At 41.8% G+C, this 23,419-nt stretch overlaps 1 protein-coding gene across 2 annotated transcripts in view; it reads right to left on the bottom strand.

The window, feature by feature from the left end:
* The window catches only part of LOC140992283 (vang-like protein 1), a 51,184-nt gene extending 32,785 nt beyond the window's left edge, over positions 1–18,399 (bottom strand). For both annotated transcript variants that reach the window (XM_073462586.1, XM_073462587.1), the window contains exons 1-2: positions 18,289–18,399; positions 6,835–7,101 (exon numbers count right to left, since the gene is read on the bottom strand). In XM_073462586.1, the coding sequence (XP_073318687.1) occupies positions 6,835–6,905 (71 nt within the window). In that variant the 5' untranslated portion in view covers positions 6,906–7,101; positions 18,289–18,399. The remainder of the gene's footprint in view (positions 1–6,834; positions 7,102–18,288) is intronic.
* Positions 18,400–23,419: the final 5,020 nt, after the last annotated feature.

Raw genomic sequence — 23,419 nt, 5'->3', positions numbered from 1 at the left:
TGAGAGACAGACGGAGACCAGAGCCAACGCTGTCAGATCTCATATAGATATCACATGCTGGAGATGCTGTAAAGAGATTACTTGACAAACAGTGAATGAAAGAGACGTCATGCAGTCTATTTCAGCCGCTCGTCTGAGGAGGACAAAAGACATTTCTAGATGCTGTTGTCTTGCTAAATGTTAATTGAGTTTCCTGCTGTCTCTAAGCATGTTGCTTCATGGTAATAATCGCATCTTTTGTATGAGGGACATTAGAACAGAAGGGTAACAAATCAAATTTCCACAGCACTCTCTCCATTAAGACGCTCAGCCACAGGGTGTTGTTACCTTTCTGTTTAAAGGTGCATTAACTGATTTTTTTTGGCCACTTTAAAGTTTAAAGTCGGGTTTCTGAAAAATCCAAGTCCAATATTCACTCTTTTTTTAGCTCTGGTGGTCTCGTCACAAACTCCTGAGGGAAATATGAGGCTCTTTCTTTCTCTCTCTGCCGCTTGTCGCTTGGCAAGTGGCGTTTATGTAAGAATTTATCTGAGCTTTCTTGTTAAAAGGGCTGTAAGAGGAACCAAAACATTAGAGCTGCAGCGTCATTTACATTTTCAAATTATTCTTTAAAAAGAAAAGACAATAGCTTGACTTTTACCTGGTGGCTTTTTGCATGTTAGTGGTAGAGAAGTTCAAATAATACTCATAAAAAATAAAGATTCCCGAGTTCAACAATAATACTGCTCTTCAGGGTTTTGCCAAAAAAAAAAAAAAAAAGGAGAATCAGTTTGTTGCAAAGTTTGCTAAACATATTTATTAGAGCTGCTTTAATCCATCCAAAGTCAGACAAAAAAATGACACAGCTAAATGAATCTGGTGCCCAGACGCACAGAACTCATGTGACCCTTGAACGCTTCTCTTTCACACAGTAACAATTCATAACCCTAACGTACAGGATATCCTGCCTGGAGGACTAATGCAGGAATCGGTATGATTGACAGTAGAGCTGCGACACTCGTACTGTTACACTGGCTCCATGTGTTTTGATTAAAGGGTGTTAACCAGTCCACTTTCCGCCTCTATTCTTGTACTTCCTCCTGAAAGTAGACGTGATTTCCTACCAAAAAATAAGAAAAAAAAGGGCAACTTAGGTTTCAAATGTGCACACGGTGCAAGAAAGACAATTCCAATAGCCTGCAGCAACTTCCTTCACTGACAGAGTGACTGACATGTTCTTATCTACCAAATCCAGGAGATTAGGAAGTTGATGTAAGCCTTTAAGTATATTACAGCGATCATTATTCCTTTAAATATTATCATGGCTATCGCCGTTACTGTAGCGATGGTTATTCCAGCGGGAATCATCATCAGTCAGAGGCTGCCACTGATTATGATTATTAATTGTGGAGGAGTGCAGTAGTAGTGGGAGACTGGGAGGAGCAGCAGGGCTCATAAAGCAGTGATCTCACTTCAAAGTCATCAGCAGAATAATAAGCAGCTCTGGGGAAAAGTAAGGGAAAGGTAATAGCTTTGTAAGAGAAGAGATGGCACGTGGTTGTGTTAAAAAGAGAAATTCACTACAACTTTTTAAAAAAACGTGTTATATTTGTGTATATTCAGGATGAATGTGCAGTTCAGGGTCCAGCGGATGTTTGGGGGATTCATCCAATTCCTTTGGATGACTAGGCTAAAATGACAAAAGGGGTCACGTTTAACAATTGGGTGTTTTTCAAGACACCTCACATGAGGTAACGTTCGTGTTTTCCCGCAAAAACTAATTTTCCAAATCCAAAATCACATAAACAAAAATATGAGGAGCAGTTTAAACAGTGTGTTTATCCATTTTATTTAAAGCTGCAAGTGTTAGCATGTCAAGCTAACTAGTTCACTACCACCAGTGGTAACAGAGCCTTAATTTCGAGGCAAAGAAACATCATTTCCTAACTACATTGGTTTGTGGGGTCATGTTAAAAAACCCCATGAACAACTGGCACATCCACTTTGTCACATTTCCCCACTGTGTGAGTGCTATCAGAGTTTAGGCTAATGTTAGCAGCTCTGTTCTGGTCTCTCTCTGAACCTCAGCTCACGCTACGTTTACCAACTGAAGAGAACAGAAACCATCCACTCAGCAGACCTCAATGCAAAGCAACCAGTTTTACATACGTACAAATATTGTCATTGTCAGTAACAGTGTTACATTTAATGGAAAACAAAAGACTGTATATTTCTAATGATTTCCACCTACACCGCCTGTTCTCTCAGAGCAAAGCAATCTGGGCCTGGTTAAAGCAAGTTGAAGGAAAGTAAGAAAACTCCTGCAGCTAATTACATTCTCACTAATCTGACATCAGTTTTCCTTTTCTGTGGGTGTTCTTGTGTCATTAAGTATTTGTTCGTTGGGCAATGGTATAGAGCTGTTGTTCTTGGTAGGCCTCCACTCAAATCACACAATCTGAAATGGAAAAATGACTACCCATGACCCACATGAGGGCAATAACCTGGTATGCGGAGTCACAAGTACTTCATTTAAAAAAGTTGGCTGGTTTAATCACAATGTGTGAATGTGTGTCTGTACGCACGGCATGTGTTATGTGTTTATCAGCAAGGCATGATTCATTGTGGGAGTCAAGAACAAAAGGTAAAAGGAACACCTGGTCCTCACCATGCTGGCGAGACTAAAAATGTGTAAGAAAAAGGTGCAAAGATGATGCGAGAGAACTGTGAACAACAAGCATTTTTTAAATGTGCAATTGTGGATGCACACAGACAGGAAATAGAGAGGCGAGCAGACCTGTGGGCAGCCAGGGAGTGGTTTGAACAGATCGGCCTCTGTCTACCAGCCCCTCCCCTCCCCCAGCCTGTTTTCTCATTCCCCCTTCAGCAAGCTTCTGGGGGTGATCGCACTGTGTGGAAACCTCACTCCCAACACGCTCACACAACTTCCCCCCACCTTCCCACATCCTCTTCCTGCCTCATTAGCATGCAGCCAGGTCGTTGGTATTCCAACAGCGTGCAGCGCTATGATTTGATTAATGGAATTTGACTTCCAGCGAGGATCCCTGAAACGAGTATGGCTTTTTGGAAGAGCGAGGGATGAGACGAGAGGGAGGAGGGGGCCCTGTGAGGGCAGAGATGCCTGGCGAGCTGAGGCAGAGTCCTGCCAATTAGACTCTGGAAGCACCGTTTCCCTCTAACACCTGAGGATGAGTGTGGCTGTGATCGCGTTCTCCACCTCACACAGAGGGAGGGCGACGGAAGTGGAGCCAACTAGCATGGCACGTCAAACTGTCTGTGGACCAATTTGTTCTCTCTTTGGCTGGCGGGCCGACCCACACACCTGTGTGACACAGAGCTTTGTGTCAATGCAGCCATCTGAGGCGAGGTACCAGTGGACGGCTCTGCCTCGGCCAAATGGGTAGAGTCATGAAGCCAAATAAAAACTGACCAAGCACACACTCTGTTAGGTCCTCTCACGGTCATAAACTTGTTATAGGGTGAAAAAAGGAGGGCAAGAGCGAGCAGTCAAGGAATCAAGTGTGAGATAGAAAGCTGTCCACAACTCAACAGAATATATAAGAAACGTCTTTTAATGCGGAAGTGTTGCATATTTTATCTTTGAAAGCATTTTCTGCTTTAATTGTTACTTCAAAGTGACTGATAAGCTCCAGCAAATACAGTCACCACTCCAGCAGCACGTGAGTGGAGTTGGAGAGGCACTGGGTGTGATAAGCTGCTATTCAGGAATAGCTTCATATAGATAACTACAGCCGGTGGTGACAGATTCCAGTGACAAATAGGTCATGCTTAACGCCGTTGTTTGAAAAAACTAAATGTTGAAAGCTGTTTCAAACGACTACACAACAAGGTGGAGTGAAAAGTGAGCTGAGAGAGAAGTTTGAACCTGAGCTCTTTTCTCAACTCAACACAGCTGGCCAATCGCTGCGTGAGGTGAGTGTAAATGTTGGATTGCCAGTCACAGCCACCCACAGTTACGTGAGGAGGTTTCCAAAGTTTTTCGATCATCTGCTAAGCATGTCTGATGAAGCATTCTGATGCCATTCCCACTGCTGATGTGTCCTATTAGCCCAGAGAGGTCAGGCTGCAGGGTATATATCCATATTTTGAGCCTATTGGGATTATGATAATACAGCCTGAAGATTTTTCTGACAATCTTCCAGTTACGGTGTAGTGACAGACAATATTAAGAGATTGCAAGAGATCGTAAGAGCACCGAGTGTGTATTTTTCTCTAAAGCTAATTCAGATATCCAGGAGCCACGTCAGCTGAATTGAGACCACTACTATATTCATTTTATTATCACAGTATTCAGACTAATTAAGCTGGTAAAAAAAAAAAAAACTTTAACGTACGTATCTATACAAGATGTATATAAAACATCTCCTTCATGAGAAGAATCATCCAGGAACTTTTAAACCGTATTACAGCTGTGAATGAATTAAATTACTCACTCGGTCCTGTGTAATGCTGCGTGCTGCTGCCCTATAATTGGAGTTGTACCAATCAAAAGAACCAATTTTCCACATGAGCAGCTGCTAATATGAGATTTGCAATTTTAGAATCATTTAAACACTCAAAATTGACAGCGAGGGAGCCGAGCTTTGGGGAACTTTTGAGAGAAAAACACAACTAAAGTGGTTCAATATCAAACTCCCGTACTCAAAACCCTCGACTATGAGTGTGAGGCTGGAACACAATTATGGCAAAGATGCAAAATATTGAAATTGATTTTTTCCTTTAATATTTACTACGCTTTAATCATTTGTGAAGGTAGAGATAATAAGAACCATTTAAAATGTCTAACCTAATTTGAATGTCGATGATTTTATGTACTAAACTAAGAATACACATAAACATAATAAAACACGGCAGCCGCTTGCCACTTCAAATAAGTCATGTGTTAATGGAATATTACGACCGAGGTGTGAAAAACGTATTTACGCCCTTCCCTTGCAGTTAATCGTGCACCTCTGCATTCTGATTACAAAAATGCACGGGCATCAGCGTAATATGCACAATTAAGATTGCTCTCTTGGGTAATTTTGTTTTGCTTTCATTCAACTAAACATGGTCAGAAGGGAATAAAAAGCCTGCAAATGAAGAAATTGGTGTCATCAGCTTGTTTCGTCTCAGCTTCTGGCAGGAAAGTCATGTCCACGTACACAGAAGAACCAGGGGAATTTTTTTCTGGAAGTATCTTGGACACCAGGAGGACTGTTTGACACAGGATGGGGGCATAAAGCCAGCTATGAGAGGAAGCAACTCCAAAATCCTGCACCGTCTGTTAATGAAAAACCTAAGCCAATCCCATTTCATTCTTCTATTATATTCTAACAAATTGTGTTTAAGGATGACTCGCAAATATGCATACATACAAGTAACGAACACACCGCCACCAGCCTGCATCTGTTGCCTGCATCAATGTAATTAGACCACAGTGATCCAGAACTGCCTCACGCGTGGCACCCCTCGGCGTAAAAAGATTACCTTCAGTCGACGGAGGCAAGGGCTTTCAAAAGGCAACAATTTCTTTTTGTTTTTTGAATATCAAATTAGAGGCCAGCCGGTGTCTTTGGCACAGTCATGGTAGGAGCTGAGGAGCAGAGGAGCGGAAAAGGCACTTGGCGGGGATGCCCATATGTTCCCTTCCAATTTGCTGTCACTCACTTGAAAGGCTTCGGAAACAGCAGAGAAGCAGGGAGATAGGAGCTCCCACCACCGCTGCCACCACCCACTTCCAAACCACCACCCCTCTCCCCTCTATCTTTGATTCCAACAAAGTGAGACCACTTTTGCTCGGCGTAACTTTGAGCTACAAGGGCACATTCCTGCCCCGGGGGAATGCAGGGAACAAGCGATACGCCTGCGCCTACCCATCCTCGGAGAGTAGTCAGGAATCCATTAAAGAGGGGTGCAGGGGGGGCGAAGGCGATGCAGAGGAGAGGTCAAGAGCGAACGAGGAAGGGGGCAGCTGCTGCATTCACATCATGTATGACACATGGGAGCAAAAATTGGTATGATGAAGGGGAGGAGAAGAAAAGATAAAAAGCGAGAAGGTTAAAGTGTGGAGGGGAATCACAGAAAGTAGCCTTAAACGGCAACAGGTGGTGGCTGGAGAGGGAGCGGCAATGGAGGACCGAGAGAGATATATGGCGAATTAACAGGAGGGGGCCTGTCTGTGACAAGGGAGGGGCTGTTGTGGAACAAGAGCCTCCTCCTCTCATCTCCTCTCAGGCTCTCGACGTATCCGCTGAGCTATCAGTCCGTCAGTCAGGCCTCTTCAGCACCTGTCCTCCCGCTGCCTTCCTGAGGCCTGTCAGCCACAGCCATTTCACTGCTGACAGACTAATGCGCCTACACGAGCTGCAGGCTCCACACATGCCAGGCCAGAGAGGAAGACAGAGAGAGGGTGGACATGTGTAGAGAACGAGGGTTGAGGAGAAAGTAATCCTGGGATGAGAAAGTGAATAAACTGACAAAAAAGATGCAATAGTTTCTGTCAAGTAGTTTGAGAGCTGCTAAGTAGGAAGAGCTTTCTAGGTACCATTTATTTTTCCCATAGACAATTTTAGGAGCCCTCCTTCAGCTTGGATGGGCGTGAAACTCTCCTGGTTGAATCATCACTACAAAACATGAACAACTGTGTTCAAGACTATCTGGTTCTTTGAGGAAAAAGTCAAGGTGTACATAAAAAAATCAAGTGAACTACAACTCCCAAGGTGCATTTTGGCAAGAAACGTCCAACTTGCACACTACACAACACACTCCAACCCTCCAGTCAAAGCAGAGACAGGAGGAAACAGAATTATTGACAGGATTTTGTCGTCTTACCCGTGCCTGTGGGATCCCCGGGAGCGCCCGGAGTAGTAGGAATAGCCCGAGTATGTGGACTCTGTGTCCATGGTGATGCAGTCCTGCCCAGGCAGCTGCCGGGCCTTGGCGTGAGGCAACACGGAGGCCGCTCAGCTGGACCGCAGGCAGAAGCTTGTCGAGCTAGAGGCGATCAGTTGGCTCGCTCAAAGGGCTCACAGAGGTGGAGAGCTGTCGGCAGTGAGGCTTGAAAGCGACCCTGGGGGCGCCCGGTGAGGGAACATTAACCTGGAGGGGAAGGCAGACGGGAAATTTGAATTCAAAGTGTGAAGAGAGAGGAGGAGCCGATGAGAATGTGACTGTCTAAAGTACATAAAGGCTTTTTCATCACAAATATTTCTATCTTGATACCCGCTCCTGTGTGCCTGTGCTTAACTGCCGCTGCATTACAATTTTCTAGCTACAAACATGCAGAGACAACGCTACGTTACAGGCAGCTCTCAGGAGGCTACGTTACAGCTGAGCGTTCCAGATAAAAGACACTGCCACTGTGAAACAGCAATTTGCTCTTATTCCCACACGGCTGACAACTGTTGTTCAGACACAGCTTTAAGTCTCTGACACACAACAAACAATTTAAGCTGCACACTGACAGGCTTTGAGACGACGAGCACAGCGAGAGCGTGGTGGTGATAAAAGCTGTTTTTTCACAGGAGAAGTTCAATATGATGGAGGTTGTTGCCATTTTCAGGGAGACGTGATGGGAAACTAAAATAAGGAGAGTGAATGTCCTTGTTTCACCTACAACTTATTACTTTTCATAAACAGTTGATTTTTATCTGTATTTTGTCTGTAAAATTTTCATTATTACACTCATGAGACAAACTGTGGCAGCAGTAATGCTCAGATGATGGTATAAAACATACTGAAAAATGAATCGCCTGTGGCTCGGGCTTATTTCATTTTAAAATAATGGAACTTTTTCAGCATTTAAGTGTTACATGAGTCTATATCAACACTATAACATTGATTATCAGGGCTCCAGGGTGTGACTGTTTTGGTCCAAAAATCTGTCAAGTGCAACTGAAATTCAGTTATCGCAATTTGTTGTTGCGTGTGCTGTGATTTAAATGAAGAAAAACATATATTTGCACTGTTATTCCAGCTAACAATCATTACTAATGTGTTCAGAAATTAAATTAGAATGTATTATTGGGTGCACCTAAATAATAGAGTTAGGTGCAGCACTGCAACTAGTGTGAAAAGTTAGTCTGGAGTTGATTAACTGATAAATAACACATTAGGCTTTGTGCCTGTCAGTATTCTTACAGAAGAATTAGAAATGTGTCTTGTGTTTTTGCATTATTAATACACTGTCTGAAAAGGGCATAATATTTACAACCGACACTGAGATAAGGGTATATTTACATACAGAACCACAAAAATATAAAAATTAATGTTGAAATTGAAAGTATAAATTGACAATGCACTTGCAAATGAGGGCAAGTAGTTGTTTTTAATCATAAGTAGTGTCTGCAGTGCTTTCTGTAGAGGCTGAACCATGTGTTTCCCTTCTTCTTCTTTATTTCAGACCTGCGTCCCATCACCCTTTGGTTTTTAAAGAATTTTATACAATATGTCTCTGTATGTGACCAAGACATAAATTGTTTAGGGCTATTTGTATTGTTTAATCCCTTCATAGTTCGGTCTATGTATTAATGTAATAGCCCAAAACCCATAGCTTGAATATTGACTGATTTTACTCAAGTTTCTCCAGCTGGATAGATGCTTTTATCCACTTAATAACGTTGTATGACGGCTGTTACAGTTGGGAATTGTGCTGGGTGATTGCAATTCTCAGTAAAATCAAACTGCATTCTTTCCCCAAGAGCAGTAAAAACGCTGATGGCACCATCATGCAAAATTCAACTCATGCATCATACAGTTTGCCAATACCAGTAAAAACCCACAAACTAATACTTTGTATGGTCCCCTGAGCAAGTGAAGGATTTAAAGACTTTTAAAGAGGTTTACTGAGTGCACTTGATTGGGTGGTCAGACTGAGTGCGCAAAGATGGAGGTGTTCGAGTGAGATAAATTTAGCTTCGAAAGATTAAAAGCACCCATTTGAATACCTGCACAAAGGGAGTGAGAGAGACAGAGAAGTGAGTCATGGGTAGCTTGAGGCGTGCTGTAAACAAGCTCGTGTAACACCTGCATGACACACACACACACACACACACACACACACACACACACACACACAGCTCCTCGGCTCAGGTTGAGATAAAAAATGTGAGGTGTGAAATGCACAGGTAGTTAAAACTTAACTAAAAAGACCTAAATCACATTTATGCTGCGATAACGCTCTCCTCTCTGCACTTGTGCACTTTGAGCCACCTGGCTAAGAGCACTACTGTACATGAAAGGAGCTTTTTGAGGTGAAATGACATCATGCTTGGAGTTTAAGTCATCTATCAGCAGTTTTTAATGTGAAGTACAAACGCATTTCTGTTTTCTAATACCTGCATCCATCACACAGAGTGCTCAAACACTCTCCTCTTTCATACCACCACTTCGTCCTGACATAGTCTGAAGCTGCAGCACGCCTCCCGATCGAAACCTGCACTGGAACACTCAAGACGACAAACACAAAGATTTATGGCTGATTTATGGCTCCAGTCGCTTAAAGGGGGTGAGAAACCGAAGCAAACCGTCTCCCTCGCTCTCACAACTCCAGTTAGAATGAGTCACTTAGCCAGATTTAGTACACAAAATACACTCTTTATCTGCAACTTGGAAGGAAATACACATCACTGGGTCCAAAAATACATTGTGGCACTGAACATCTAGTGTGACCCAGTTGTGAGGAGTGTGGTGTCGGCACATCTGTGAGTAAGCCTGTAGTGTGTATGCACGCTTGCGTGACTGTCACAGACTCTTGGAAATGCTTTGAAGGTTGCGCAACTGCATATTTGGATGTGCTCGTTCTGCAAATCGTTTATAAATGTCTGAATCACCCTCACATGGCGACAAATCCTCCCTCAACTGGTTCTTTCCGACAGCCAGCTGCATTATTGATCATACCAAAAACTTCAGGTAAAGCAGAGGTTTCCAAAAAGCCTTAGTTATCATGAGCAACTTTATAATCCTCAGAAGTAAACTTGCCTACAACAGATGTCTTTCTTTTAATTCACCTTATTTTAGTTGGTCAGATATGAATGAATGTTAAAGCTCACCAATTAACTTGTTATATCTCGATCGTTTAATCTGTGCAAAAAACAATGTAAAAAATGGGCAACAGGACAGCAATCTGTTGTTTTAACACTTGTTTTTGAAGTGCTGATGCCTCAGAGATGCTAATAAGAGAAAGTTTTGAAAAGATATTGTAATTTTCTTTTCTGTGAGTGTGCAAGGGTCTACCAGAGTTTACGTAACACAAATTCCGTGCAAGGGTGTACATGCAGGCTCTGTGTATCTACAATTTGTTGAGACACTAAGCTACAACAAGCTGCACAGTTCGTCTGTGCATTCGTGGAACTGGCCCTTTAAGTGTACTCCAGAGAGTAGTATTAAACAGAACTATTACACATCTGTTGTGTCTTAAACTGAACATATAGGAGTTTAATCCAGGCATTAGAGTGGCTGTTTTCCCATTTCCAGGATTTATGTTACGCTAAGTTAGCTGGCTGCTAGCGTAGCTTCATATTTAGCATACAGACACGAGAGTGGTGTCCATGAAAGCAAATAAGCTCATTTCCCAAAATGTTGAACCTTTCCCTTTTAAGTAAAATGTGAAATAAAGAGCTATTATTTGTTATCTCAGTCAGTTAATCACTTCATAATAATAATAATAATAATAATAATAAAATCATAAGGGCTGAATTTAACAATAAATTCATCTTTTGCAACTGGGTCGGATTTGGCCCGTGGGTCTGGGGATTTGAAAAACCCCGGTTTTAAAAGGACTAGAAGGATTTGAGAATGTCTGCTGAGCAAACTGGACACAATCAGAGAGGCATTTCCATCACCTATTTTAATCCTCTTAAAAGCGAGGCCACGCGGCTAAATGAGGGATTAATAGGGTTAAATGAGTGCGTGTTTCAGGTTCAGTCAGAGTGCAGACGCGAGTAAAGAGACCGGGTTAAAGGCTGATCAATTATTTTCTGCTTCAGCATCTTCCTCACATAGTTCAGTCCTTCACATGCACTACAGCCAGAGGCCAGGCTCTGAGGTCTATATTGAAGCGAAACAGGATATGCGGGTCTTCTCACATGTGGTTTCTGTGTTTGCCATGCTACAGAAAATTGGTAAGCGGAACCACTTCAAGTTTGCAAAGAGAGTCCGAAGCTGAAACAGGAATCCCCTGCTCTGTAAAGGGAGGGAACCCTGGCAGATTCTTCACTGTAATCTAAGACTCCTGCTGAGCTGCCGGCTTGTCTGTTTGTCCTGGCAAACGCTGGCCGCGAGGAGCGAGACAGGAGGAAGAGCAAAATTATCACAGCAATCAAGCGTGAAGGGTATACTCTCTCACAAGGCCTTTTTATTCAACATAAATCATTGTTCAGGAGGACTTCTGAGTGCCAATCGAACGCCAAATTCCTTGAGGTAATACAACACCTGGGTGTTTTACTACAAAACTCAAATGCCACGACAAGAGCTCTCAGGATATGAAGTGTCTCCTGTAAAGTGAAATACACACAAGCGAACAGGTGTAACAACCTGAGCGGAGACTCAAGGAGCAGCAACAAGATAAACATCCAGTGGCCTGAGGTGGGAATGTAAACAAACAAGCCTGCGTAAACAGCTCAGGAAAATACTTTCATCTGTGAGCGCAGGAGCCGCAGCAAAGTTACAGCAGAGCCACGAGACACCTGCTGTCAGCCGGCGTAAACAGATCAGTGCTGCTCGACTGCACCTTTCACAACACGGCCGGTTAGCGCACCATCCAGATTCGAACATCAACGGCTCAAACGCATACACTGACATACAGACAGTATGACACCCTGACTACGGCCGTATGAAATGTAGCATCTCAGGCATCATTGTTCTTAATATTCTGTGTAGGTATTTCCATGTCTTTAAGACATTTTTATGGGTGTACCATTGGGTGAATGGCAACATTTACTGGAAAACAACTGCATTAAAACCGCAATGTATATGCAATAGCTGTGGATACATTATGCATATTGAGTCCATTCTACCCTTGAGTGCACTATGCAGCATCAGTGTTATGCCGACAGTAGACTTCAGTCTGGATTGATGGGAGACACAGTCGTCATGTTGAGTACAGCACACTAACAACTTTCCATAGCTGGAGTAATTCCAGATGGAGCTATTACATCTAAAACCTGTCTGGTTCAATTATGCAAAAGCTGTTTTATAACACAGATTACCTAAACACAGAACACAACAAAGTCAGTGTTCCTATATTTTCTTCAGGGTCTTTTGTTTATCAGTGTTGTACAGACATAGCTATAACAAATACTGCTGCATTTTACTTCTGGTCTGATTCATGCTCACACTACAGACACATTACATGACATTCTGCATTCTGCATCATCACGCTGCATGGACATCGGATCAAATTCCAGTAGAAAACTCCAAATCAAATTATGGTGACTCACGGTGAATCAGGCTGCACTTTACTGGAACTGAAGTGGTCGTCATCTATAGTCACACTCACACACAAATAACTGATGATGAGCATATGATTTTATTGTGGATATATCTGTATGAGGTAATATGTGACAGCTGAAACGTAACCAGACATTGCACAACAGAAACGCCAAGCTAGGTTTGACATGATTTAAAAATAAAAATCACTGTTACAGAGATGTCCTGTGAGCTCTGTATGAAACTTTTGAAATCTAAAGGATCAGAGTCTGTTCTCAAAATGTCAGTATCGGCCGAGACATATCACAAAGACCTGTGGTTGGTTTGCTTTTTTTCACATGACAACAACCCAGAATGCCTGAAAAGGTGGGTCTGCACCAGAGTTTATTTGTCAGCTGTTACACCAGCCCCAAGGAAGTGAACTAAACAGGCAAACACAGGTATTTATTTGTTATATGTTACAGCTGTAGCTTGAGCTGATTAAGAGTAATTTATGAGCCTGACCTTTCTGAAGCTTTTAAAGGGAAAAGTCCAGGGGAGCACATAGCTGACTCACAACCTTCTGGACATACTGACCTCATAACAAACTGACGAAGGCTCAAATTCAGTAAAGTAAGTGAGCTGTAGTGAACCTGCTGCTGTCACATAGTCTAAAGTCACTGAACCACCAAGGTGCTGCCCTGCAAACCGACCAGAACCTCTGAAGACACGCTTACTGTATGAGTAGGAGTCAAACACGGGGCAGGAGGAGTACTTCCAGTTTCCATGTGTAAAGCGGCAAATTAAGCAACTAATGAACCAGATAAGATCATCCGTTTGGTTTTCATTCGAAGCCTCCTTTTAGGCAAGCCGTTCATCCGCTCTTCCGGGGTTTTTTTGTGGAAATGAAAAGCCCCCTGCAGCTCATTCACACTCCGCAGTGATTAATCCTGAAATACCGCAGCCTTTTATGGCACTTCTTTGATTCCTGCGCCATTCCAACACTAGTTTTTACACTGATCCGCTTCACGGTTCCTCTCCTTTGAAACAATAGTACTCCAACTGAACCACAGTTAAAAAAGCGACAGGAAATTCTGTGCAACACACTGACTGAAATCATCAGGGCTGAATTTGTAGACAACACGTGGTCTTGGACTGATGCCAGCGTGAGCAAAGATGCTATTAAAAGCTCATCAGTATTTAGAGCCACTGGTGTGCATGACCTATGTTTACACAGTGGAAAAGCTCTCCAACATGAGATGATGGGTTTACATGCAAAATAGGGGATTAACACATAATTACCAAATGACTTATTCTGGATAACTGGGCTGTGGGGTTTTGTGGGACTTTTGACGTAATCTGTTATCTGCTTTGTCGCTCAGAAAAAATTAAATTAGGCTGTTCTGTTACTTCCAGCCATCAAGCATGCAGCTCATTCGTCCCCATCGCCTCCTCCGTCCCTCCGTAACCATGACGCCCTTGTAGCTCTGCCTCTATTATCGCCGCGATAGCACCTCTACTCGCACCATAATAAGAGACGACCAGCTCATGCAACATAATGACTTCACTTCAGCTCGAGAGAAGGTAACTCCGTCACAAGACATGCCGGGACATGAAAAACAAGTCACTGTGGAAGTCTGGCCGGGTCACATGCTTGTTGTGTTGCTGTCCATGACTGAGCAAATGAGGGCCATTAATTCTGTGGAATTCAATCAACATTCCCGAGTGACACCTAATTCAACCCCTGAGCTATCCTCTAAGATATGAACGAGGCACGTGGAAGCAGAGAAAGAACTGCTTTCAGTTTCCATCTGCTCTCACAGAGAAGTATGTCCGACTCCAAACATTATGCTTGACTCACATTGTTAGCCTTTACCTGTTGCATTTTTGTGCTGGAGTTACTAGGCAACCATAGCGAGCCGGAGCTCAGTGGTCAGTCGATAAACCAGCTGTTCATGATTGAGGGAACGCCGAATTAGCCATCAACACTATCTGTCTGCAGTGCACCCACTGATATTCAGACAATTATGACTGGGTTCCTTTGATACTGAGGAAAACTTAAAAATGTGATGATTCTCAGGCAAGTTCTGTATTAATAAGGAGCATCTTTGTTCTATGATTTCTGCACTGACTTATGGATGTTTACTGGTGATAGTCATTGGAGATGATGGTCTCTTTGCCAAGTTGAAGTCACACTGAATATATAAATATGTGTGTCATGTATGTGTTCATATTTGACCGGATTAACACTGTGATTTTTGACGCAAACTGCAGCAATTGGCCATTAAAGTCCCCCTTTTCACATTCATTGCTGAAAGCACAGAATCTTCTCTGTGCTCTTTAACAATCTGATATCAAGAGGCGAGCCTACGAGCAGGCTTTGTGACATGGCCAATAGTTAGAGAGCCAATCCTGGGGGGGATCTTTAAGGTTTTTAGAGTACCTTAACTGCTGACCATGTTGGTGAACAGGTCAAATCAGCCATTAAAGTCGAATAAGTAACCTGTTGAATCTAGAACGTCTGCAAACACCTGTTACTCACACAGTTTCTTCACCTCACATCTCCTCCTCTGCATGCCCTGCTTTTGAAGTTTTTTTCCCGTTACCTAATTTTTAAAACTTTTTTAGCTTTCTCCATCCATCCGTCTGTAGCCGCTTATCCTTTTGCAGGGTGAAAAAAAAAAAAACTACTGTTAATTAGCAGACTTGGCTTGAGTTGAGTTGGCTTTGATTTCTTTTCTCCAAGCCTATTATTGTACAGACTACTTTTACTTTTCCGCTCTACTTTGGCAGCAGAAACATCACTTAAAACTGATTATATTCAAAATGATTTATTCATCATGTGACAAAAAAAAGAAGCACCAAAATGTCACCACAGAATATTGATGACTATTTAGACTAGAATGGCACTCAGTAGAGCACGTACCTCTGCCAAGGCTCAACAGTGCCCTTTTGTACTCACTCATAGATCTCAGCCAAGTAAATACGCTGCTTTTTTCATCAAGATCCATGCATTATTCCCCGAGAAACTAACAAAAATGTCAGAAAAAGATTCAATGTTAAAGTAAGTGTAACAAAATTCCTGGATCTGTCTCTTTATCTGGATCCGCACTGAGAGTTTATGGGTTCTGCTCTGGGAGGAGACCCATCCTCCCCTCCAAGTTTCATAGATATGCATTAGGTAGTTTAGTCCTTAGCGGAGGTAATAATGCATTTAAATTCACTACTCACTGGAGACTATTAAAACTCCAGCTGTATAAAAAAAGCCACTCTTATTTATAGCTTTTTTTTAATATTTAGATATCACTACCAGGGTTTCTGCAGCTTCTCATTCCCTCATGGTATATGGTTATGTTCTATCTTGGCGAATGTCACTTCTAGCTGCCACCCTTTCCCCAGGGGTATCACCTTTAATCTCATGTCATATCACGTACTCCAATCATGGCTCTGTTGATGTCACATGTCACGAGAACATGCTCAGTCACAGCTGATCCGAAAAACCCAGAGTTAACAAGACGGTAAGGGAAAAAAATGACACTGACATATTGCCTGTTTCCCCTCAAGAGACCAACTTATCTTAACTTTTTTCCCCTGACACAGCAGTGAAAACAAACCACAAGCCAAGAGGTCAAACAATGACCCTGGATCCATGTACATTTAAATGCTTTAAACTGCCATTATCATACATGTCATGTAGCTCCGCAAGCAAGCAACACTGCCATGTAGTTTTCAAGCACACACCTCACATCCGAGAGCTCTTGACAGGTGTCATCCCCGTTATCAGTATTCTCTCTGCAGCTGTCAGGCAAAACCAGAACCACTTTTCTGGGACTGAAAGTGAAGAGGAATGCATGTGTGATAAGAAGCACACAACTCTCAAATGTTAATCACATCCAGAACACACAAGACTTTATGATAATGAGGTTCTTGCATAATTTATGGAGGAAGAAACAGTCATCATCATTTGATGTCAGTCTGAGCGCTCAAATACGTCTCGGCTCCGTATCACTTCACAGCAATAACACTTGGGCAATATATCACTGATACTGAAGACTTTCATTGTCAATTGGTCAATTATTTTTTTGACTGATTGATTAAATGTTTGATTCATAAAATCTAAGCTAAGGAAATGGTGAAAAATGTCAATCAGTGTGTCCCAAAGCCCTAGACGCCGTCCTTAAATGTCTTGTTTTGTCCAAAACCCAAAGTAAATCAGTTTACCGCCCTAGAGAAGTAAGGACACCAGAAAATCTAATCACATCTAACAAGATTATTTGATCATCACTGTCTGAAGCTAGAAAGGTGGCAGGGTCCGCCACATATAAACAAAGTAAAACAGTATGAAATTGTGTTGTCCTTTAAGGTCAGTTTGTTTATTCAGTCATGAAAACAAAGAAAGTTTGTTTATTTAGTTTGTTTAGGCATAAAAAAAAAATCAGTCACGAAAAGATCTTTATCTTCTGATTAAAATGTATTCCTCAGAACTACATGGTGCACCTTTAATAATCAATTAATTGATTAGTCATTGCATCTCTTTATTAGTTAGAAATCCTTTATTGATCCCTGAGGGGGAAATTGTCCTAATAAGTCCTTTTTCAAGCAAAATGCCAGACATTTGCTCCTTTTCTGTGATACATCAATGTAAACACAATTTATTTTGGTATTGGTCAGGTTTGTTGGATGGATAGCTTGGGCTCTGACCCATTTTACACATTTTACTTTAGACTAAATGATTAATTACTCAGATAACAAGCAGATTTGAACATTTATCAACACAACATAAGCACATGTTGTTGATTTTATCATGTAAAATCGTTTATATAAAGTTTGCCTCGATGCAAATGGGTCAAATTCATTTTGTACCAATTTTACAGAAAGGTAACTAGTTTATAACAGTTATATTATAATAAAAACTAATAAAAAAAAAAAATAAGCTCCTAAGCTTAACTATTGTTGAAACCCAAAAGAAAGGGTTGTATTATTATAAAGTATCTCACTTTATCACTTGTCTGTGTGGTGGAGCTCCAGAGCAGGTTTGCCCGCCCAGCCCCTACCTGTGACCCAACCGGCAGGCGGACCTTGAGGCAGGAAACTCCCTGGTCTCACCGTGGCCTCGGAAGCCCCCCCGCCTCCTCCTCCTCCTGCTCTCCCTCACCTCAGCAGCCTATCTGGCGTCTGCTTGAAATCCCACAGCGCAACACTGCGGTTTCAAACGGGGTGTTCAGTGTGGTTTTTTGGGGGGAAGGGGGGGGTGGGAGGCTTCCTGGTTGTTTTCAGAGACCGGGGGGGGCCATCACGTATCCGTCCGCGGCAGGTTACAGTCACAGCTGAGCGGCGGGTGCACCAGCCGGGGTAATGCGGATCAAGTCGAGCGTATGAAACATAGTTGACTTTTTTTTTTTTCTTTTTTTTTATACCAGGTCTCACAAGCGGCTCTGTGAGTTTCTGCTTGAGAGAGGAGCCGTAGAAACGTGTATTCAAGCGAAGCGACACTGAAACTAACTCAAAACTGAAGCGGAAAATGAAGAAATACGGCCAACTTCCCCCGGCGAGGGGCTGCGTGTCCGTCTGACCGCAGTTTGAGGGCATTCAAATGAAGTTGAAAGCGTCCCCCCTTTCATACAGGTAGACAAGACAGCAAAGGGCGTGTTCCCAAGTCTGTGCTTAAAACACAACACATTCAGCCTAAAACCTTCAACCACAGCCTTTCTCCTGACTGTGTGAGCACAGGTAGACGCGACAACGCACATTTTTTGTTGGCTTTACGACTCAAGACAGGACATTAGAGGCTGTCAGGCACAGCTCCACACTGCTGAGCCCGCACACTAACATCTGCAGAACACATATGACCGACAATGTATCAATAAAAACACTACTCACCCTTTATCGGCGGAGATATCATTCCCCGTGGTTGATAATTTATCCAGAGGTTATAAAATAGTTTGCCCCCAGAGCACACGGCAGGCTACAGGAGGAAGCAGCCCTTGGTAACCGTAGGAATCACCCTGGCAGTCAGGAATTTCACAGGGGGCAGTGCTTCGGCATACGGGGGTGCAGTGCGCAGACATGGCGCTAGGGGGGGTGTCTTCAACACGGGAGGGCCCCCGGTGACACTAGTGGGAGTAAACCTATAGGTCCGTGGAGCAAACCTGCGTCAGGTGGAGCTGGTTAATTATAGAAATGTGTTGTGAACAGGGGCGGTTGTAAGTGTAGCAGGTCTAAAAGTGGGCACCCAAAGGAGGGTGGTTGGTTTTTTTTATCATTAGTTGTTACAAGTCAGAAAAAAAGTATATGATAGAGATGGATAGATCACACTGATTTGTTTTGTTCATTTATTTATCCATCCATCCATCCATCGTCTGTAACCACTTATCCTTTTCAGGGTCATGGGGGGGCTGGAGCCCATCCCAGCTGACATTGGGCGAGTGGCGGGGTACACCTTGGATAAGTTCATCACAGGGCTGACATATAAGGACAAACAACCATCCACGCTCACATTCACAATTCATTTAGATATTCAACTTTTATTATTTTCTCTAATATAAAAGTATAAAATATTTTACAGGCACAATAAAAAGCCGCGGATTGTCTTTGGTAATGCGATAGTTTGATTAGCAATCCCTGGACATGTAAATCCACGAGAATTATGGTATGAAATATTAAAATTCAGATACAGTACAGAAAGTAAAGATTATATCTAAGGTTGCAACAGTTTAAAATTTCCCCAGTACAATGACTATCTCAGCAAGTATCACGTTACATGGTAATACATTATTATTATCATTATGAGTTAGAATGACCCATAAATGAATTAAATGAGATGGGTGTTTTGGTTGAACAAATGCTTCATAATGCAGTCATAAAACTTATTAAGAATAACACTTGATAGAAACATACCCTAATTGCATGATACAAAGCTGAAAGAACAATTCATTTAAAAACATTACATCATACCAAAAATGAAAAGGAATAGTACAGATAAGTATAGTATAGTACACATAATCGTATAGTGTTTAGTACTTTCAGCCATGATTTCAGTTGTGATTTTAAAACAAGAAAGGGTGGAGCATTGTCAAAGAGAGCTGGGTATTGTGTTGCAGAAGCTTGCAGCTCTATGCATATCTATATCTGTACATGTAGAAGTATTTCTGTTGGATGGCTTGATGTATTTTGTTATTTAAAAAAAGAAAATGTATTTGAATACAGAGGCAAAAAACAACAAAAAGAGCAAGCAAACTAATTAAGCGTATAGCATGCCAAAATATAAAATTATAGACCCGTTAAAGACATGTTTTAAGAAATATTTATATATAAAAGTTCAATCTTCTCATGAGAAATTCTTAAAATCACATCCTCTGTCCACATCATGCTTGTATAACTTTCATACTGCACCATGATTAGCTTCAACTGGAGTGTAGCAACTCAGACAAACACAGGAAACAGCCTTCTAATGTCAAACTCTGCACATACATCATTCTGGACAGTGAAGCTTGAACACCCTAGTGAAGTAAAAATAAGCAGTGGAGGGGGGCTTTAACAAAGTCAACATACAATTTTACCATACGTTGATGTATAAAAAGCATATGATCATGTTGAATTCTTAGCTTCAAAAACCACTTTAGTAATACTGCAAGAAGTTGACATATATAGAAATACTATTGTAATTCTTCTGTCAATTGTCTGTCCCAGCAAATATTTGTGGTGATGAACAATCATCTTCCAAAAACCATCAGAGGCCATTTGTCTGATCAGCGATCGCTCCAGACACGCAGATGGAGGACAAATGGCAGGATCTCACACAGTTGCTGTTGCCTCAACAAGTCTTAGATTTGCATTACATGGATGTCACACATGTCAGACGCGAAAATCGACAGCAATCAATACAACAGATGATGCCATGGAAACAAACTGGGTCATATTTTCCAGAGAAGGAAGTGAATGCATATTCTGTAGCCAGGAGCAGTTATGGGGATTTTGAGGTTGAATATTAAAGTTGTTAGACAGCGTTGCTAAAAGCTCTACTGAATTCACAAAGTTTGCAAAATACTTTTCCCACAAATGTTTATTTTTAATGTTTAGACAAGAGCAAAAACCACCGGTCTCTATTCTGTTCTCCACCCACGCACAGTCAATGTTTTTTGTCACAGCTCATGAATTAGATGAAGGTAAACACTTGTCAGCGATACAACGATACACTCACTCACTCATTCAAAGCAACAAAATGTAACAGCTGAGTGATAGATAGCAATCTGGCCTGGACACAGTCGGTGAAAGAGACACAATGAAGTCAGTGGGGCCTTGAAGCAGCCTCTTAAACGGGAATGTAAACAAAGACTGCTCTTTTCTGCCAGATGACTTCTAGAGGAGAGTATTTCATATTCAACACTGATGCTAAAAATGCTATAACTCATTATAAACGTACTTTAAATATTACAGGAAGAGCTTGGGGGCACCGGTTTTTCCATGTTAGTGTCTCCTGAGGAAGCTATTCATTGATTTTGGAGAAATTTCTCATATAAACTCTGAGTCACGAGGAGATTGTTCTTCAAATGCAAACAGTCTGTTTAGAGGAGTGGCTTTCCACCTCAGGGCCAGGACATAAACAATGGGTTGCAGAGGGAAATCTGAGGGTCATAATACAATGAAGAGGTTACATTCAAGAAAATAAATAGCTTAAAACAGTGACTTTAAGTATTTTAAATACATGTGCATGTTCCATCTAATTCTATTAGGCTGCATTAGCTCATAAATGCATTTAACATATTCTTCTAACTTTTGCTCTTTCTTCTTCTTTACTTTTTGAAACCTCTGAAAAGTATAAAGAATAAAGAATGGCTCTTATGTAATTCATGGCAAGAAAGTGAATGAGCAAATTTCCCATAATGTTGAACTATTGCTTTAATTGGTCACACTGCAAAAACATCCATTGAAAGGAGTTATTTTTGATTGAACGTCAAACCAGAACGGTCCAGGTGCTCGACCCTGATTGGCTGACAGCATCAGTTGATGTGGAGCATTAATCTGAATTATCACTATATAAAAAGCCTGTAAAATGTTCAGGTTTATAAGGATGTTCTCTCTTTAAATGTAATCACAGAAGCTACATGTCATAGACACAATGTTTAATTCCTGTACTGGGGCACCTTTAACCTCAATAAGTATATCTGCTTAAATAAAGGTTACACAAAATCAATTAAAGCACACAACCCCACCAATTGATTTCACATCTCTCTGTTATTCCTGCCATCCGTCCTCTATTGTGTCAGAAGACAAGAGGGGGGGTCTCAGGCCAGTTCAGTCAGACTCCAGAAACACACACACACACCGAAAGTTCAAACCACAAGGCAACAGATGCCTCCAGCAATTACACGGCTGTATATGAATCAATATTTTGTCCTCCTTTGAACTGCATCCTTACCTCAACACACACACACACACACACACACACACACACACACACACACACACACACACACACACACACACACACACACACACACACACGGCTTTAGATATATCTCATCCCCTCCAGAAAACAATGCAGGTCATGACTGGGACACGACCCCTTTCCCTCCCCATGGAGAGCCAAATAAACAGCAGTATTGTGTCAAGGATGGGGGGGCGGGAGATGGGGGATATGTTTAAAGGAGCACTGCGTAGTTTTGGGGAAGACATTTTTATCATAAAAGAAAGATCTTCATTGACTGATTTTTGTTTATACCTAAACAAACTAAATAAACAAACTCTCTTTGTTTTCATGACTGAATAAACTGAATAAACAAACTTATACTGGTTCACTTTGTTTATATGTGGCTGACCCTGCCACCTTTCTAGTTTCAAACAGTGTTCTGGGGACATTATTCTCCTCTGAGAACAGCTTGTTTATTCAGTTATGGAAAAAAATGTATATTTCTGAGTTTTTTAAATGACCTCATTAATATTAGACATTAAAATTATGACTTTGAATTTCTTCTCCAAAACTACATAGTGCCCCTTTTAATCTCCATCAGTAATCGTATGTACCCATATTTATGAAAATGAGAGAAAATAAGTGATGTTTGTAGTCAGATTGGTTTATAAACATGAACAATATCAACATTTTCTTTAGTAAGACTCCAGAATTCAGCAGTTATATTATATTTTCATGTCTAAAAGGGACTTTTGATATAATTGTTTTGTAATTTATCATAATTTAGCTTCATTCTCTGTTGATAAACATCTCTTTCATGCTGATTCTCTGCTCGGATATCTGGATCAGCAGCTTTGAAGCATCGTAGTTTAAGATTAGTGCGCCACCATGTGGCACCTTAGCGCCATTACATGTCATGAACGCTTCAAAAATGCACATCCAAACTCCTCCATCTGGCTGAACAGGTGAGTGTTCCCTATATTTGTTGTATTTTCACCTCGAATCCTTGTTTTTCACGAGTCATTCTGCTTTTTCGTGTTTATTTAGATGTAATTATTTCAGCTTCAAGGTAAAAAAAAAGAAAAGAAAAGAAAATACCAAGAAGTGATTAATTGGGCTGAAATTAGTCTTTAAAAATCAATATTTCATCTACAAGTCAACAAAAGAGCTCCGTGCCCGGATGTGTGAAACAATCAGCTGCAGTGAAAGCGGTGTAATCAGATTACACAGCTGAATGGGAGCGCGAGGCCCCCCTCGTAGGCACGCGCGTCGTGTGACGGCGAGCAGCAGCGGCAGCACGTGCTGTCACTTTTTCATGTTTATTCAAAAGTAGGGGAAGCGCGCGCAGATGGCCCCTATTGAGAAGGCGAGGTGGGGGCCCCTGAGATCAATTCAATTTGGTGTCGGGAAGATGGATGGATCCCTCCCCAAAGACACGGACTTTATGAGTTTAGAGAGGTTTTTGGTAAATAGAGGAGGAAAAATGAAAGCTGCGTAAAAATGAAGACGAAGTGGGAAGAGATGCTGTTTATGAGACCACACGCATACATGCATGCACACACATAGAAAGGAGGGAGAGATGCTCCCTGTACAGCAGGATGA

This window comes from Pagrus major, chromosome 24 (genome assembly GCF_040436345.1).
Source record: "Pagrus major chromosome 24, Pma_NU_1.0".
Lineage (NCBI taxonomy): Eukaryota > Metazoa > Chordata > Actinopteri > Spariformes > Sparidae > Pagrus > Pagrus major.
Note: the sequence above shows the minus strand (reverse complement) of the source record. Positions and strands in the feature narration are given on the sequence as shown.